General features: G+C 37.4%; 1 protein-coding gene across 1 annotated transcript in view; it reads left to right on the top strand.

The window, feature by feature from the left end:
- TLN2 (talin 2) overlaps positions 1-17,158 on the top strand; it is a 93,445-nt gene that overhangs the window by 3,742 nt on the left and 72,545 nt on the right. The window contains exons 3-12 of the mRNA XM_009994513.1: positions 507-636; positions 2,049-2,201; positions 3,082-3,224; positions 4,299-4,426; positions 7,733-7,796; positions 9,690-9,794; positions 11,200-11,355; positions 12,180-12,281; positions 14,544-14,620; positions 16,275-16,455. Coding sequence (XP_009992815.1) covers positions 507-636; positions 2,049-2,201; positions 3,082-3,224; positions 4,299-4,426; positions 7,733-7,796; positions 9,690-9,794; positions 11,200-11,355; positions 12,180-12,281; positions 14,544-14,620; positions 16,275-16,455 — 1,239 coding nt within the window. The remainder of the gene's footprint in view (positions 1-506; positions 637-2,048; positions 2,202-3,081; positions 3,225-4,298; positions 4,427-7,732; positions 7,797-9,689; positions 9,795-11,199; positions 11,356-12,179; positions 12,282-14,543; positions 14,621-16,274; positions 16,456-17,158) is intronic.

The following is a 17,158-nucleotide window of genomic DNA, read 5'->3' as shown; positions in this document are numbered from 1 at the left end:
CATCTGTTTGTGTCTGTGAGCAACTGTGGCCGACAGTGTCTTCACAGAATGATTAACAGAAAGATAAATAAGTTTTGTAATAAGCTGTATGTTTGATGTGACCTTATAGTCTAGGTTTCTTGTACACTAAAGATGATGAAGTCTTACTTGCCCACATTATGGCCAGCTTGCTTAGAATCAAAAGGCATTTCTATTTTTTTTTTTAAATGCTAAACTAGTTTTTGAAGCACAGAAATGCTTTTGTCTATCTTCCCCTGTCTACATTTTTGTCTTGCCAGTTGGGACAAGGTCTCAAAAAATGACACTGGCAGAACTCAAAGTAGTTACTATCAAACTTAAAGTAGTCACTTAACAAGTTTGTTACATGAGTAAGTTTGCCTATACTATAGCAGAGGAAAAATCCAGCTTGGGGGTGAGGAGGAAATCCTGTTTTAGGCTTCTAAGTTCGTAGGTTGATTTGTGATGCCTTCCAAAAGCATTTAGAAACAGTGTTGTTTACTTCCTAGGATATACTGGAGTACAAAAAGAAACAAAGACCTCAGAAAATACGTATGTTAGATGGTTCAGTGAAAACAGTCATGGTGGATGATTCCAAAACAGTTGGTGAATTGCTCGTTACCATTTGCAGCAGGATAGGTAAGATTTTGGGACACACATGCTTAAGAATTTCTTTTTTTGCCATATTTGCTTCTGATTTTTGGGATGTTATGTGTATTGCTGGCCTAGAAATAGGTACATTTTAAAAACTAACAAACAAACCCATTTAACTTTGTTATCAGTTGCCATTTGCCAAACACTTTTTTGAAATCTGCTGTTCAGGTTTTTAAAAAATGGATAATTAGCTCTATTCTTGAACTTGAGTATTTAGCAGTTGAAGGCACAAATTTATCTGACAGTGCAGTTATATTTTTTTTATTATATCTTAGCTTTTACTTAGGTTTTTCTGCTATGTGGTAGAGAACTAGAAATAAATTCTTACTTAGGTTTAATGGGTTAAAAGATAAATACTGTTAACCGTGAAATATACCTAAACTTAGGGCCCTGAGTTGTTATGATTAGGAGTTTATCGCAGTACTGTATCATTTGTGAAATGTGGAAGCAGTCCAGAGCAGCTAGTCAAAAATGCTGGTTATAGTCCGTCTATTTATCCAAATAGAGGCATTTTGGAAAATTAATTCATTTAACTATAAACATGCATCCAACATGGATGAGTTTAAATCATAAATCCTTGCTTAATTCTCATTTAGAGTTGAAGTGGCCTGAATTTGATTTAGGCTAGTTAATTAGGAAAGTGAATTAAGCTAAATTTAAATTCATCCAGTTGTATTTTGTCTGAGTGGTTCTGTGCTGGATTCTAATGAGCTGTAACTAATTTACTTAAAAATTAGTTAGTCTTATTTTCATGGATGTGATCATGTAGGTAAGCATTTGATTTGCTTTCCTGTAAGACATAAACAGGCCTTTTCAAACAGTGGGGAAAAAAAAAAGAACAAAGAAATGAGAGCAACTCAGCACATATGCTAAATGTTGGGAACTTATTTTTTATTCAATTTCATGTAAAATTCATAGAGTTATATATTTCACATAATTTCTCTTCCTCAGTCTGCTCTGCCACATTTCTTATACACATCAAGCTGAAATTTCTCAGTTGTCAGGAACCAATGGTAGGCATCCATGAGAGAAAATTTACTATGGCCCATCATCCATTCTGGAATTTACAGCTATTTTAAATTTCATCATTGAAGCTGGCAACTTCTCTTGATAGGTAACAGAAGCACATGAATGTCTTCCTGAAAGTGGCAAATGCTGCACACAACAAGGAATTTGAAGGATAATAGCAGATACTGGAGAGATGTCTTGAGTGTGGAGGGTTTAGATTATTCTTGGGATCCGCTTCCCCGTACACTGTTGAGCATTTCATCTGGAATATCTTTACGATGCCTGAAATTAATACTTGGTGTTTTAAGATATAGAAAATAATATTTTACCTGTCTTGAAATGTATTCCATTTTTATTATTACAAACACTGGATTTATATATAATTCCAGGAATAACAAATTATGAGGAATATTCCTTAATCCAAGAAAGCATTGAAGAGAAGAAAGAGGAGAGTACAGGAACGCTTAAGAAAGACAGGACCTTGTTGCGTGATGAAAGAAAAATGGAAAAGCTGAAGGCCAAGCTTCATACAGATGATGATTGTGAGTAGTGTATTCCAGGATAATTCTATGAAGTTTAAATGGTACAGTGCGAGGAAACCACGCAGGGAATGCACTTTCAGATTCTTTGTTGTGTCTCAGTTGATCCCTACTTGTATTTTGCATCCTCTTATATATAATATTGTCTACTATTGAGTATTTTTTAAACTAGGTAAATCGACAAGTTGTTGCCTCTAGCTGTGAGAGTTATCAAGTCTTTTGAAGTGTTTTTTGTTACTTTTTTGGTAGGGGAGTTGTGACTTGTGTGAAGGGTCATTTCTATAACGACTGTTTTCTCCCCCTGATTGAAGTTGGATATTTAAATATTGATGCCTACTGAAAGACATGAAATGGTAGTTTTGTCTTTGTAGGTATAAGTTTTAAGTTTAAATGGAGGTTGTCAGAGAACGAAGACAGTATTTGATTTGTTTCATGTGTTAAATCATGAGAACCTTATTTCCCTGTTGTGTATTAAGGTGCTAAGATGAACTGTGACTGGCAGGTAGATAATTTAAAATTGTATTCAGGGATAAGAGAAACAAACATTACAATTGGTTTTTTGGGGAAAATGTGGTAAACGTTGGACTAATTTTTCAAGAAAGCTTTTAAGATCTAAATTTAGTAATAAAACTTTACTGTAGTTGTTTCTTCAACACTATTAATGGTATTTTATGCTGCAGTAAGTTGTTTCTCAGCAGTGCTGTTCTTGAATTCTCATTTGGAGCAGCCTTCAATACTGAGTAGAAGCAGAAATGAAAGCAACATTTTTTTGCAGGGTCTCATCTTCCAATGGAAAATGCCAGTTATCACATGATTTTCACAACAGCTATTAACACTGGCAACACTGTGTTTAACGATGTGCACATCTGTGGTTGTGTTACAGTAAATTGGCTAGATCACAGCCGGACGTTCAGAGAACAAGGAGTCGATGAAAACGAAACACTGCTGCTGAGGAGGAAGTTCTTTTATTCGGACCAGAATGTAGATTCAAGAGATCCTGTTCAGCTTAATTTGCTTTATGTTCAGGTTAGTCTGGCAACCAGTTTTAGGCTTCTCTTCTCTTCCTGATCAGTGAGAGAGCATCTTCTGAACTCCCTTTCCAGTCTTCAACCCAGATGGCACACAAGGCAGATGGGCTTCCTGTTCAATCATGTTCATGTAACATGGTATGAGTTCACCTAAGCAGGTTGCCCAATTTATTAGAAGTACTATACATACCTTACCAAAGCTTAGAGTTTTATGTAGAAGATACTATTTAACTGAAGGCTCCAGTGCCATTTCCTGTAATGCAGTCTGAAAAATCTAGACTTTTAAAGTCTTGAAAATATAAACTGAAAATTTAATGGAATGTTCCTTTGTTGTACTTGCATCTGATTCAAATGTGCTTAACTCTAAATTACATTTTAAATTTCTAAAGCAAAAGATAAAGATGGCATTGCTTAAAAGATTACATTATGTTTTTAAAGTATTTTAGAAGACTGTAGAAGACTAACCATTTCTCCTGCCATTTAGATATTGCTTTCAAATTAGTGTTGTGACAGTATGTGTTTTATTTTGTCATGGTTTTGCCTATGGTTAGGTGAGCTTCTAATCTCAGAGCTATAAAATCCATCATCTTCTGTGACCACTAAACACTAAACTGCTACCTGTAAACAAAAGGAAGGAAGGTGCTGTTTGCCTTCTCCTGTTGCTGTTCCTAGAATATTAATCTGGTTTTTACTTCAGTTATTCAGATGATTTTCCCTCCTACTATAAGGTAGCAAGATAAAGCTTTTAGATGTCTGAATGTACACTCTGTGTGTATGTGTGTACATTTATGTAAATATGTTATATTTTATATACATAGCTGGCAGGAAATATGTATCAAGTCCTCTTTTTGAAAGTTGTTACAATTGTGATTTAATAAGTCTCGCCAGACGACAATAATCTAGCTAGTCGTTTGTTCTTTTGTTAGTCATAAACACGTTAAGTATGGAATAGTGAAGACATACAGACAGAAATGTGTGTTGCTGGATTCTTGGGCCATAAGCTCTCAAGGAATTTCAGAGATGTAATAGTTAATTTGGATGTCCCTGACATGTCTTTGCTTACCTTCTATAGGCTCGTGATGATATTTTGAATGGCTCCCATCCTGTTTCCTTTGAGAAGGCCTGTGAGTTTGGAGGCTTTCAAGCACAGATACAGTTTGGACCTCACGTAGAACACAAACACAAACCCGGATTTTTAGAGTAAATGCTTCTAACTTCTAAATTTGGGTGACCTGAAGTGTAACTAATATTGAGTAGTCACAGACAAAACGCATTTTAGTAGTCCAAGCAGAGGTAATCAGATTTGCCATGTTTCCTGCAGCAATCTCTGTCTGAAAGGAGCCTTATTGCACAAAGGGGCAACCCCAGCTAATGAAGGGGGACCTTTGGCAGTGGCTTGTTAGGCAGCACAGCACAGAACACCAGCTTCCTCCAGGGTGCCAGTTAAGTATACTGCTCGAAGAACTTTCTTCCTTAGAAACCTACTTCTGCCTGCATTTAGAAATGTCACATGTGAGTTAAGCTTACTTCAGTGTGTATCACAGATTTGATTTGCTAGGAAAGTATATTAATGGAAAGATGCTATGACAGTTGAATAAATTTAATATTGCTTTATGTACAGGTTAAATTTTCCAGACTTTTTAGTGGCATTAATCAGTTCAGATTCATTTGCTCATGAAATGGTTTGACTGGGGATCTAGAGTTGTGCTCTTCGTTTCAGATGTAGACAGGAGCCCTGCTTACAAATGACCCATCACAGAATCACAGAATTTTAGGAGTTGGAAGGGACCTTGAAAGATCATCTAGTCCAACTCTCCTGCCAGAGCAGAATCGCTTAGAGCACATTACACAGGAACACATCCAGGCGGGTTTTGAATGTCTCCAGAGAAGGAGACTCCACAACCTCTCTGGACAGCCTGTTCCAGTGTTCTGTCACTCTCACATTAAAGACTTTTTTTCCTTTATTGTGGTACTTATTTTAATGCTACCAGCAGGGCAGGCTTAGTTTGACTGAAATGCAGGTATCCCATTTTTCCACTGATTTTGATTTTCAGTTTCATTTGCCTGCAGTGGAGTTAACTGAGGGCCAGAGCCTGAGTAAAGGGGAGTATAGGAGGATAAAAGAAAGCTACTTACTGTACAGGCCATCGAGTTGTGCCTGCATATGAGGCTCATAGCTACCTTAATGGGATGCAGAAAACAATGGGTGCATATTTGGTTTCTGTACTGTTCAGATGGCTGAGTGCTGACTCTTACACTTCCTTTGTCAGACTGAGTCTGGGGTTTACTGAATCTGAGGGAATCACTTCAAAATGGTGGCTTGCTTTGGAACATGCAGTGCTGCAACATCAGTTGTTTTAACTGTTCTGAAAGACTTGTGAAGTAGTAATCCAGTTATGTAAACAAACCATGTAAACAAACATCCTTCAGTTCTGATTAATAGTCAGCTTTTCTTTGTGCTGTCTTGCAAACTCAGTTAAACAAGCTGCCAAATAAAGTGAGACTATTGCTTGTTGTATCATAAGGAAAATAACCTGATGATAGATAGCATTAAAATCGGTCTGTTTACAACTAGCATTTCACCCTTTCAGTTGAGACGGTTACTTGCCTGATTAAAAAATAATGGAAGGTGATACAAGTAAAAAGCATCCGATCTAACTGCCAGCTACATGTGCAAGGGTATGCCAGTTGGTGCTTAGTGGACAAAGCACAACGTTGTTTTCTTAACCTTGCTGCTTAAGAAACTCCAAATAATGTTTGCTTAGCAATGCCTCCTTGAAGTATGTATTTAGTTAAAGTAAGTAGACTTTAAAACTTAAAAACTTAATTGTCTTGGTAGTTTATCTTCATGTGGATAGCTGAGAAAATTACCTCTGGTTAATAAAGGATGATAACTGGAAGTGCAGTGATAACTATAATTTTTCTATATAAATCCATTGCTAGACGTAAACTGGGTTTACCTCAGGTTTGAGGTTTTGGGGTTTTTGTTATTTGCCTTGGAAGTTAATTCAACCTAACTGGTTTGAACCTCTTGAAACTCTGCATAAAAGCATCAGTTGCTTCAGAATAAAGACACCAGTGTTCTATGATAAAAAGCTCTCCAACCTTCCCCACCCCATGATATGTCTGTGTAAATAAGTCCTGAGAAGAGACTTTATTATCACGTATTAGTGAGATATTACTACTGGAGCATTGGAAGAAAGATTAGCAAGGACAGTTGTTATTACTTTGATTTATATTGCTAGAGCTTTATGGAGAGAAAAAAAATACATTATCTCACTACTGAATAGTATCTTTGAAGAAAGAACAAAATCCAGATTTAGTCTGAGTTATTTTATTTGTTGTCTGTAGTGGCAGGCTTTTGTTTTTAAAAACAATGAGAAAACAAGAAAGCCCCACAAACACCTATTCTCCCAGAAAAAAACCCAAATAAAAAACCCCACAGAACAGTTAAGCAATTTTTTTTGCCAATTTTGTTGAAAAGAAAACAACAAACCATCCTTCTCAAAACTTTTAACTTTCCATGATAGTAGATTTCTGTACTAGTGTGCTTGCTTACTGAATTTATCAAAGCAAGGAGGTGATTCTCCAGTCATACTTTTTCTGTGGTTCTTATTAGTTGAAAGTGTGGGAGGTCCTTAGAAATCAACTTCTTGAACTGTGCAAGTTTCATCAAGCTGAAAATAAACCACTGAATATATAACCTAGTTTCATCAGAGTAGAATGTTCCAGATGGGAAGGTGCATCCAGAAGAGAACTAATGTTTTTTTAAGTATGATGTTGATATGTCATCAAGTTGGAGTGAGCTTTGGCTGCGATAAAGGGTTTATGTTGTTATACAGCAAGGAGGTACAGGTGAGGGGTTTAGAGATTCTTTCTGGCTAAACTGTCATGGAGGTTGAACTTGCTTAGTTTAATCTGTGTTCTGAGAGCCTTAGTATCTGAGTGCTACACAAATTAGGACTGGTTATTTATTACTTTGTTTTTGAAATAGTGAATGGTATTAAGTGTCCTCTTAAATTACTTTGTAGATTTTCACTAAAATATTAGTGTTCTAATGTTTCTTGAAAGACAGAGAAATAACTTAGTCCTGCCTGTCAATAAATCAAAGTGCTACTGGAGAGTAATATCAGTGCCTGGACTCAGATGCAGACCTGGCTCAAGCATTGTTGTCCCCCTCTTATCCCAGATTACTGTGAGTGTATTTGGATTTAGATATAAACCCCTTTGAGCTGTGGAGAGGCAGTTTAGGAAAGGATAGTATCCCAGTTATTATTTATTTTTTAAGACTTTTCAAAACATGAAGAGGTATTACAGGGGAATGTAGCTGAAGTTTTTCTTAATTGTGCAAGGTATCCTCTTGCTCCCCTACTTAGCCAGACTTTTGTTTCATTGTATAGGTATTTTATGCCTGTTTTTGGAAGTTTGGGGGCTTAAGGAGCATGGAAAGTATTCCTCTTCAAGAAGGCACCATTAACTATGAGATTGTTTTGGTTTTTTTTCTAGCCTCAAAGAATTCCTGCCTAAAGAATATACCAAACAAAGAGGGGCTGAAAAGAGAATATTTCAGGTAATCATGAAGCTTGAAAACCTACTACAGTTCTACTTCCTATATGAAAAAATACTAGCTTTCACAGGTGTATACTTGGTATATACTTGAATATATAACTATCAGAATATCGAGTGTGAAGAATCTGACAGCTTTTCTGTACTTTCTTCAGTGAATTTATCCTCTTGATCTTTTTTCTTCACTGATGCTTCTTCGATGTACTTAGTTGAAGGAGAGAGTGAATATTCAATATTCTTAAGACATTTTTCTCAGTTATGTTGAAATGTAAGGATATGTATTTGTAGTATAATAGAAGCCCATTTAGGAAAAGCAGCTTTAATTTCATACCTTCATTACTCAAGCATGACCAAATAATTTGGTGTTCTGCTAGCTAGTGCTTGAGTTTAGTGACATGTCTGGGAATCACAACTGTGGAAGACTGAAGCAGTTGAGTATTAAATGTGCTGATACTATTGGAAGTGGTCTTAGAGTTTGAGTAAGGTAGATGCACTAAGTATCTGAAATACAAGTTTGGCAAAACAGTGTAAGTTGAAAAAATCCGAGGTCAACAGCTGAAACCAAGTCATACGATTTCTGGAGGGGCTACCAGTGATCTGTCATCTCAAGTTGGGAGACCAGTTGAAGAGCAGGAATAGGCCACATAGTTTCCTATGTCTGTTACACTCCCAGTCTAGGAATTTTGTAGCTCAGAGAGTTTGTTTTAGGTGGGGCTTTTAGTACTTCCTCATAGATAAGGAAAGCCAATGCTTTTCTGTGTGTGTTTAGCACTACTTTAGCTTGTGGCAGTGATGCTGCATTTTAAGCAAAAAAAAATAGATCATTCACTGCTGAGTATCACTTGTGCTATACACAGCATGTGATTTTGGCCTGTGTCAATTATAATCTACAAGTAGTTCCCATCACTCAGTGCATGGACAAGAAGATCATCAGTGAGAGCACTAATGCTGGGCAAAGATAAAACAGCAAGGTAGAATATGCATGCTGCCTTTTTGGAAAAATCAGCTCTTTCCTGAGTTATAAAAATCCTGAGCGTGGCAGGTGATTTTTGCCAGATTCCATCTGCAATGCCTACGTTTTGGTCTCCTTGCTCTTTCAGTATCTTTGTTGTATTCTCTGTGCTGAACTTGACAGGTATGATCAGTCCGTGTCCTTGGGATGCAAAAGGGTTGCTCCTCCCAGTGCTCCTCTGTGGAACATTGTCAAGATGGTAACTTAAACTGGTGTAGCCAAGTGTTTCCCATGTTCTTGGTGCTCCCCCTACTGCCATCAGTCAACATGAAAGACGTGGCAACCAGCAGTTTAGGAAAATGTGAAGGGAAAGTGCAATGTGATAGCAAATCCCACAAACAGTATTTAAATTGGGATAGGAGAGCAGATTCTCAGATCAAGTTTGAATAGGTGATACTGATAGTTGCCATTATTTACAGATAATAGAGTTTAAAAATTATGACGTTGTTTAAATAATAAATACAAATTTAATTACAAGACACACCTAGATGAGTATTTCAGAATGAGCTATTTAGCAAAATCATTGCTTCTTCCTCGTCTCTAGGACTATTGGCATTGTGGATAACAGCGCTACTGGCAAGAAAAGCCTGCTGGCAATACCTCCAAGTCAAATAGCAGCAATATCTAGAATTGTAAACTGTGAGCAATGGTATAAATGTGCTTGATCTGAGAACAGATAGAATGCATGATGGCTGAAGAAGAATGTTCCATTTGCACAGGTTGTTTGTTCTCCAATATGAGGAATTAAGGGATACAGTCTTGCTAACACATCTAGCCAGTATTTTTTAAATATTCCAGTGATTGCCAACTAAACATCCTTAAACAGATAGCAGCTATACCTTTTTTGTTTGTTTCTGCCTAAGTGATATTGAACTGTTATTGCAGGAGCACAAAAACTGTGGTGAGATGAGTGAAATAGAAGCCAAAGTGAAGTATGTGAAGCTGGCTCGTTCTCTGCGGACCTATGGGGTGTCATTTTTTCTTGTGAAGGTAAAGTAGACTTTACTGTGACCAGATTGTGTTGTTGGTTTTGTATTGTTGCAGATTCTGCACTAAACGAAGTCAAAGGTGTTCTTTCAGCCTTCTAAGAGCAGCATTTGGAAAAAAAATATAAGTTATTACATTTGACAGAACTATAATTTCCATTTAGATTCTTTACATTAACATGACAAACAATTGACTGTCTTCAGAAAAACATTCACAAAGAACTCGTAAGTTGTTCCCGTTAGAAGTTTAATGATGCTATGAGTTGTGTGCTGAAAAACTGCAACTGAATAACGGTTTCATCAGCTGCATCATTAATTTCTCTTACTGACAAGTGTCAGTTCTTTAATGGCTGTTGAGATAAATTGCATATTAGAGACTATACTGAAGTTACAGTATGCAGTTTTCAGTAACTAAAATATTAAAACTAACAAGTGTGCACATTTACAGCAAGCTGCCAATTCAATGGAGTTTGTTAGCACAATGTAGCTGACCTGTGTGGTAGAAGACAAAAACATCATTCTGTGTTTCATTAATATCTTGCTTTCTTTTGTCATAGCGTAAACACTAAATGCATCAAGTAACCATGTCATGAAAATTCTGTTGGAAGGAGTAATTGGTCTTCCAAAAAATCTGGCAAATGACCTATTATGCAAATGGGAATTGATTGTTTGCAGCTTCCATACATTCTTGGAGAATCGTACGTGTGGATTAATTTCTGGTTTAAGATTGATTTAATGTAGCAAATTGTTATCTTGGGCCTATGCCCTGCAATCTTGAAAAGAGGCAAAATGTCCATCAATAAGGAGATATCAGCTGGCAGCATGTAGATTGACCCTGCCCACTTCCTTGTGATGTTTGCATGGGTTAGGATCTTCTTATATATTGAAAATAACTAAGATTTCAATTTGAAAATAAGGGACAAATTACGACTGATCTTGCCTAAGTGTCAGCCCCAGTGGTCCTTTCTTTACCTCTCCAGAAATTATATAGTGAAGGTGAAGGCAACCTAACTTCTGAGTCCTTGTGATGACTTCCCATTCAGCTTTTCTAATATGGTTTACAAAGGAAGTCTTCTCTCTAGAAGGGCAGCCATCGTGGTTTTTTTTAAAGTAAATTGCAGAGATTTGTTATCAAAATCCCTAAAATGCTTCTGTTTCCTGGAGGAGGGAGAAGAGGGGAGTGTCTTTTGAAGAGCACCATAAAGATCTGGTAATGAGAAGAGCTGCTTAATATGATTGCATTACTTGAAAATCACTGTCTGTGACCAGACAAGCTAAACCTGGGGTTTTATATTACCCTCATCTGCATGCCATTTGCTGCTCCTTGGCAGTGTATTCCATGAGGCTTATCCTTTCTCCTATGGCCAGCTCTGTTTGAATGAAAACCAATCTTTCACACCTTGTTATAGGAAAAAATGAAAGGCAAAAACAAGCTGGTTCCTCGTTTGCTCGGTGTCACCAAAGACTCAGTGATGCGTGTGGATGAGAAGACCAAGGAGGTGTTGCAGGAATGGCCACTGACAACTGTGAAACGCTGGGCTGCCTCACCTAAAAGCTTCACTCTGGTAATCTTTTTGTATATATTCAGAGGTAGGGGGATTTGTGGGGCAAGGAACAAGGACGATAAACTTAGACTGGCAACAGCTTCTTTAATGTAACTTGTTCTATCCATAATTTTCTAGCATTATGTCACTGTGTCCTAAGCTAATAAATTGGTCCATATTCGTGTTTAGGGTCAATCTGTATTTTGATGTTCCTGGACGGGCTGGTTCTCTAAAATACTGTTTAAATCTGTTCTGTGCCTAACCAAGAAAACATTGTTCACACTTGCTTAACCTCTTACGGTGCTTGCCATTCATAATGCACTTTGTGACTTGCAAGATACAAACATAAAGCTAGATGGTTCACTAATACATTTGGTAATTATGGATTTAAAGAACTTTAATTTGGTCTATAAGAGACCACTGCATCAGGAGTATTTTGCATATGAAAAGGTTGTTTAAAGTGGGATTGGCTAGAAAATTATATTCCCTTTAATTATGTGTACCTGCTTTCCAGTTGCATGGGTGATGATGCTTTAGAATAAAATTCTAAAGACTTTTCTCCATCCTTTAGTTCCTGAGTCTGGTAGAGTCAGACTCCTCTGGCATTTCAATTTATGAAAAATCTGTGATTAAGCTGCAATAAAAAGCATCCTTCTGCTCTCCTCCCTCACGCCCTACATAGACTGGTTTAGAATTTTGGCACAATTTCATTTAGTGTTGGATATAAAGGTCTAAAGGTCTACACAAACAATTTTAAAATTTGAATTCTCTCATTCATTTGATACTGTTCTTCATATATGTACTTTCCATTTCTGAAGTTGTTTTTTTTTCCTCTTTTCTTTCAGGATTTTGGCGAATATCAGGAAAGCTATTACTCAGTACAGACCACTGAAGGAGAACAGATCTCGCAATTAATTGCAGGCTACATTGATATCATCCTAAAGAAGGTACAATATGAAGATGACATGTAGTAGAAATGACTGTACAGCAGTGCAAAAGCTCAAATGTGTGCAAGCTGCACTTCTCTTTCTCTCATGAAGTCAGTGTTGTATCTTGTGTTTTGATGTTATTTAATTTTACCTGTAAGTAATATAAAGTATTTCAGTTCAACTTCTGGAAAATATCAAGGCTGTTAACTATAGAAGTAGGGTCTGTACAATGCACCTGGGCTTTGTTTTTCTTTCTGGGAGGTGAACTGCTGACTGTGAATGACTTTGAGTATTACTTCAGAAACACTGTGATCAGTAAAGCAAAGAGTTACATCTTAGTTGTGCAGAGAGAGGGATAAAATCAGTGTTTTTGAAGAGGCCAAACTGTCTTGAAACTTGATTTTATGAAGTGTGCATGACAGGGGAGAGGAGATGCTGGTATGCATCTCCAGCATTCAAAATACTCACAAATAAATGAGCACAACATCAAAGAATACCAGTTTTTCTAACAAACATGGAGCCGAATGATCATACTCTAAATATGTTGTGTGGCAAAGTCAGGTGTTTGAAATAGCACTGGCTGCTCCTTGACAAGTTTTTACTTTATTAAGGTTCAACCAAGCTACACTATTATTTGCTGTAATAGATTTTAATAGTAATGAAATGACAGAAAGCTGAGCAGCTCAGGAAAATTTATTATCTTTGTTCATGTGAAACAGTGTAGGATGTAATATCCAGTGTCCTGAAATCAGATGTGGAGGAGGATTGCCAGAATTCATCACAGTGCATATCTTTAGCTCTGGGGCTGTCAGCCTCAGATTTAATAAATGTTAAATAAACGGTAGGTTTCCATAGATGGTTTAAAACTTGGTTCTGGTTCTTAAGCTTCAAAAGTAACTTTGCTTTCTAATGCCAAACAAAAGCAGCCTTTTTGTCTTGATAGAGTACAGATGTGCATATTTTCACTCCTTGCCAATCCTTTTTTTACTTTACAATCTGCTGGCACAGCCAGTTCTAAAATGGATAAATTAGAAGCAATTCAGTAATAAACACCCCCGGTGTTTCATGATGCATATGAGAAATGGGCAGTTTCCAGTTGTCAGGCCCAAGTACCCCTGTAATGCATGCCTTGAAGTATGGTTCATTGCTCTCAGTTGCATCCTTTTATTCTTGGTGTGTTTTGGACTATTCCAACTCATTTGCTGTGGTGTGCATCTGTGGTGCATTGTTTTCTGCTAAAATATTATTGGTGCAACACCCTCCAACCCATCTTGCTCTGCAATTTTAGTATAGGTCATTAATCAGTTGACAGGGAACCCTGAACTTGAGTAACTTTTACCATTTTCTAATCTAAAAATATGTTTTTACTTCACATTAGTATGGAAGTAAGGTACAATATTTACCAGAAATAGACAGTTTCAGAGCATGGATAAACTCAAACTATGACAGTAAATACTTGGGGAAAGCTGGTGGGATGTGTATGGATGTGAATGAGGAGCTCCTGTTAAATGTACCCAAGGTCATAGTGGATGTTCCTCTTTTTATATATGTATATTTATTCAGATTACAAATCATGAAACAAGGTGGAAAGCAGGCAATATCTTTGCACTAAGTCACAAGTTGAAACGAACTGTTTCTACTAAGCACTACTTTTATTTTTTATCGTAGTTTAGATTTACTCCTCTTGTGTATATTTATACCACTACAGAAAACTGTCTCAAAAAGTCAGAAATGCAGACTGTTCAGAAGTCTAAAGTAGGTATGGTAAATAGCTTGGATACAGTATTAAATTTATCATCTTTCCTATGGATGTGTATTTCCTAGTAGTAGGTAGCACCATCTAGTAACATTTCAGGATGTTAGATATGACTGAGTTAACTGAGTCAGTCTGATGTTCCTGAGTTAGAAGAGAGTGGGAAAGGGAATGGTTAATGTCCTGTGTGTGCCAAGATTTGTTGTTGTTGTGTATTACTCAGTCCTCAGAACTTTTCTATGAGAAAAGACAATATCACTACACTTCTTTGTCCCTTTGTTCAAAAAGGCACCAATAGGCTTTTTTTCTTTACGCACTTAATCTGCCAGGGCTTAGAATGTGGTCTGTTAGATGCCGAAGGGGAGCTCTTCTTAGGTGGAGGTTAAGCTGTCACACAATGCCTGAAGCATGATGTTCAGCAGTGGACAAGACTAGGTTATTTGACTAGGTTTCTGATAAATGGCAAGGAAATGATGGAGAGAAAGCTAAAAGCAATGTGGTGTTTAACTTTTTTTTTTCTTTTCCAGAAACAAAGTAAAGATAGGTTTGGGCTTGAAGGGGATGAGGAGTCAACCATGTTGGAAGAATCTGTTTCACCTAAGAAGTGAGTGTATACAAGAGGAGGAAATGCCTTTTATTTAAGAATGACACCTTTTTGATGTGGTAGCTTTTTTCAAATGAAATAGTATAGTTATTACTGGCAAAGAACGATTTTCTACAGGGTATTTCAATAGAAGGAAGTACTATCCCCAGGCAAATCAGCAGTCTCCTAGCTTCATTCAAGGATTGAAGAGCAGGTATTTGTCATAAAATTGTTGGTTAAGGAAACCAGCAGTGGTACCAGTTTGTGGTAAATTGACTGTTGAGCAAAGGAGCTATAATTCAGTAAAATGCTGGGGAGGGAGCAATGACATAGAGCTGAAAATGTTCTATTAGATTTTTTTATCTTCTTTCAAGCAGAATGTGAAAGTGTCTTATTAGACTTTTGATCTTCATGCAAATACCTAGGATTTTCAAGGGTTTAGTTGCTTTTGTCTGCTAGCTTCATGTTCTCCATTATATGTGACTCCTGTCAGTTTAATGGTACACTGTGTCATGAAAAGAGCTGGCTTATATCACCAAACCAGTTTAGACAAGCCACTCAGGTGTGTGGTGAGGGTAAAAGTAAGGTTTTGTTATTAGTAGGTCAGGCCATGGCTCTGGTGGAAGTATAACTGAATGCAGCAAAAAGCAGAACTGTAGAGCTGGCCATACTCTTGAAAAGGAATATTAGGTCTTTCCTTGCAGTGAAGAAATGGAAATAGGTTTGTGACATTATGAGCTGTAATAAGTTGCTCAAGTCTCTGCTTGGAACTCAAGAGGATGGTGGTGTCAGCAGTGTGTATGTGAAAAATCTGATTTGTTGTTCAATATATGGCATATAGAGGATATATTTAGATAGATATTTAATGTGGCCTTATGTGAAATTTTAGCTTTTGATGGATCATGCAAGTTCAAATGTGCTTTCTTTTGACATTGCTTTTTCCAGATGACTTCCAGAATATACTACGAGCTCACTGCAGTGCAGAGAAACCCAAAACTTGTCAGAGATGAATAGAGGATTCTAACAATTTAAATAACTTCTTTCTCTTGCGGACTGCTGTTAGAATTTCTGTCAACACTTAACAGCTGTTAAAGCTTGAACCATATTTAAATATGAGCAGTGTATCTGGTCAAGCAGTTCCTGGCCATGGATGACAGTGACTTTACTGCCTCACAGCCCATTATCTGATAGGCTGCCAAATTATTCTCAAATACTAGGTGTGCATGTGCATATAAAGAGGAAAGAATGTTAGTTTTTATCCCAAATGTAGGAAGTGCTTGCAAAAGGCATCTCCACAGAGTTTATGCTTCTATTTTATTTTGATCAGTCTATAATACAACTGAAACAAAGCCGTTGTTATGTCATAAGCCTTGTTCTGGCTCTGTCAATCATGCATCTTAGAGTGGTGAAGTTATTGTGTCAGATATACCAAGATTGCACATTGCCTTCTTTCCTTCATGCCTGCTGATAACACTTGATCTGCCAAATGCCCTAGATTAATGTTTTTTATACTAAGTTAGAAAATGGTTGGGAAGATGGTAGTTTTTTTCTAGCTTCTTCAAATGTCATGAAATGCCATTGAAAATCCTAAAGGTACACCGTCCGGCAGGACTTTATTTGTACAACCTGACTAATTCTCTCTCTGTTGGATTTTTCTTTTCTTAATATTTTTTAGACCTACTATCTTGCAGCAGCAGTTCAACCGAACGGGGAAGGTGGAGCATGGCTCTGTGGCACTACCAGCTGTTATGCGTTCAGGGTCCAGTGGCCCAGAGACTTTCAACATTGGCATCATGCCTTCTCCCCAGCAACAAGTCACAATTGGTCAGATGCACAGAGGACATATGCCCCCACTTGTGAGGAACCTCCTTGTTTTGTATTTGAAACTTTTATTTGCTTTTGAAACTTGTCTGTGCTGCAAGTAGTCAGAAACAGCATGTTATGCATATTGTTAAGAGCAGGAGGAGGATATCGAGTGTGTCTTCCTGGCTGTCCTACTGAACATAAGTTTCCATCATCCCTGAAATACTTAGTGTATTGCATTTTGACTTATTTCTTCACATTCTTTATAGCTGGCTCTTCCAACCTTCTCTTCTAAGTAGTTGAACTAGTATCCACGGGTTAGAAAAAAAAGGTTTAAAGACTGGCAAAAGTAAGCACTTGTAAGAAAAAGGCTTACATCTAGCTTATTGCTAGCCCTTCTCCAGCATTCTAGTACATGGGTGTTTGCTGGTTTGTTTCTTGAACTTTATTTTCCCTTCACTGCCATGTACTGTTTTCCCTTTAAGGCTGTTTCCTAGAGGCACCTCCAGGTGCGTGATGGGCTCAGCTGTAACCAGCTGTGTCGCACATGGGGCAGCCCCTGACTTCCTGTGACAGAGCCTGCCCCAGCAGCCAGAACCTCACCCAGACACCCAATACAGATATCCATGCTGCTCTACCCAAAATCCTTCAGTTTTCTGTTAGCTTATGCATATTAATAGAAATATAGTTTTAGAATCGTCCTTGATTACATTGATAGGCTGTTCCAGGAAGTCAGTAATGATACCCTAGAAGCAA

The sequence above is a fragment of the Chaetura pelagica genome, unplaced genomic scaffold, assembly GCF_000747805.2.
Source record: "Chaetura pelagica isolate M959 unplaced genomic scaffold, ChaPel_1.0 scaffold222, whole genome shotgun sequence".
NCBI classification, from domain to species: Eukaryota; Metazoa; Chordata; class Aves; order Apodiformes; family Apodidae; genus Chaetura; species Chaetura pelagica.
The sequence above is the reverse complement of the archived record's forward strand: the minus strand, read 5'-3'. Positions and strand labels throughout refer to the sequence as shown.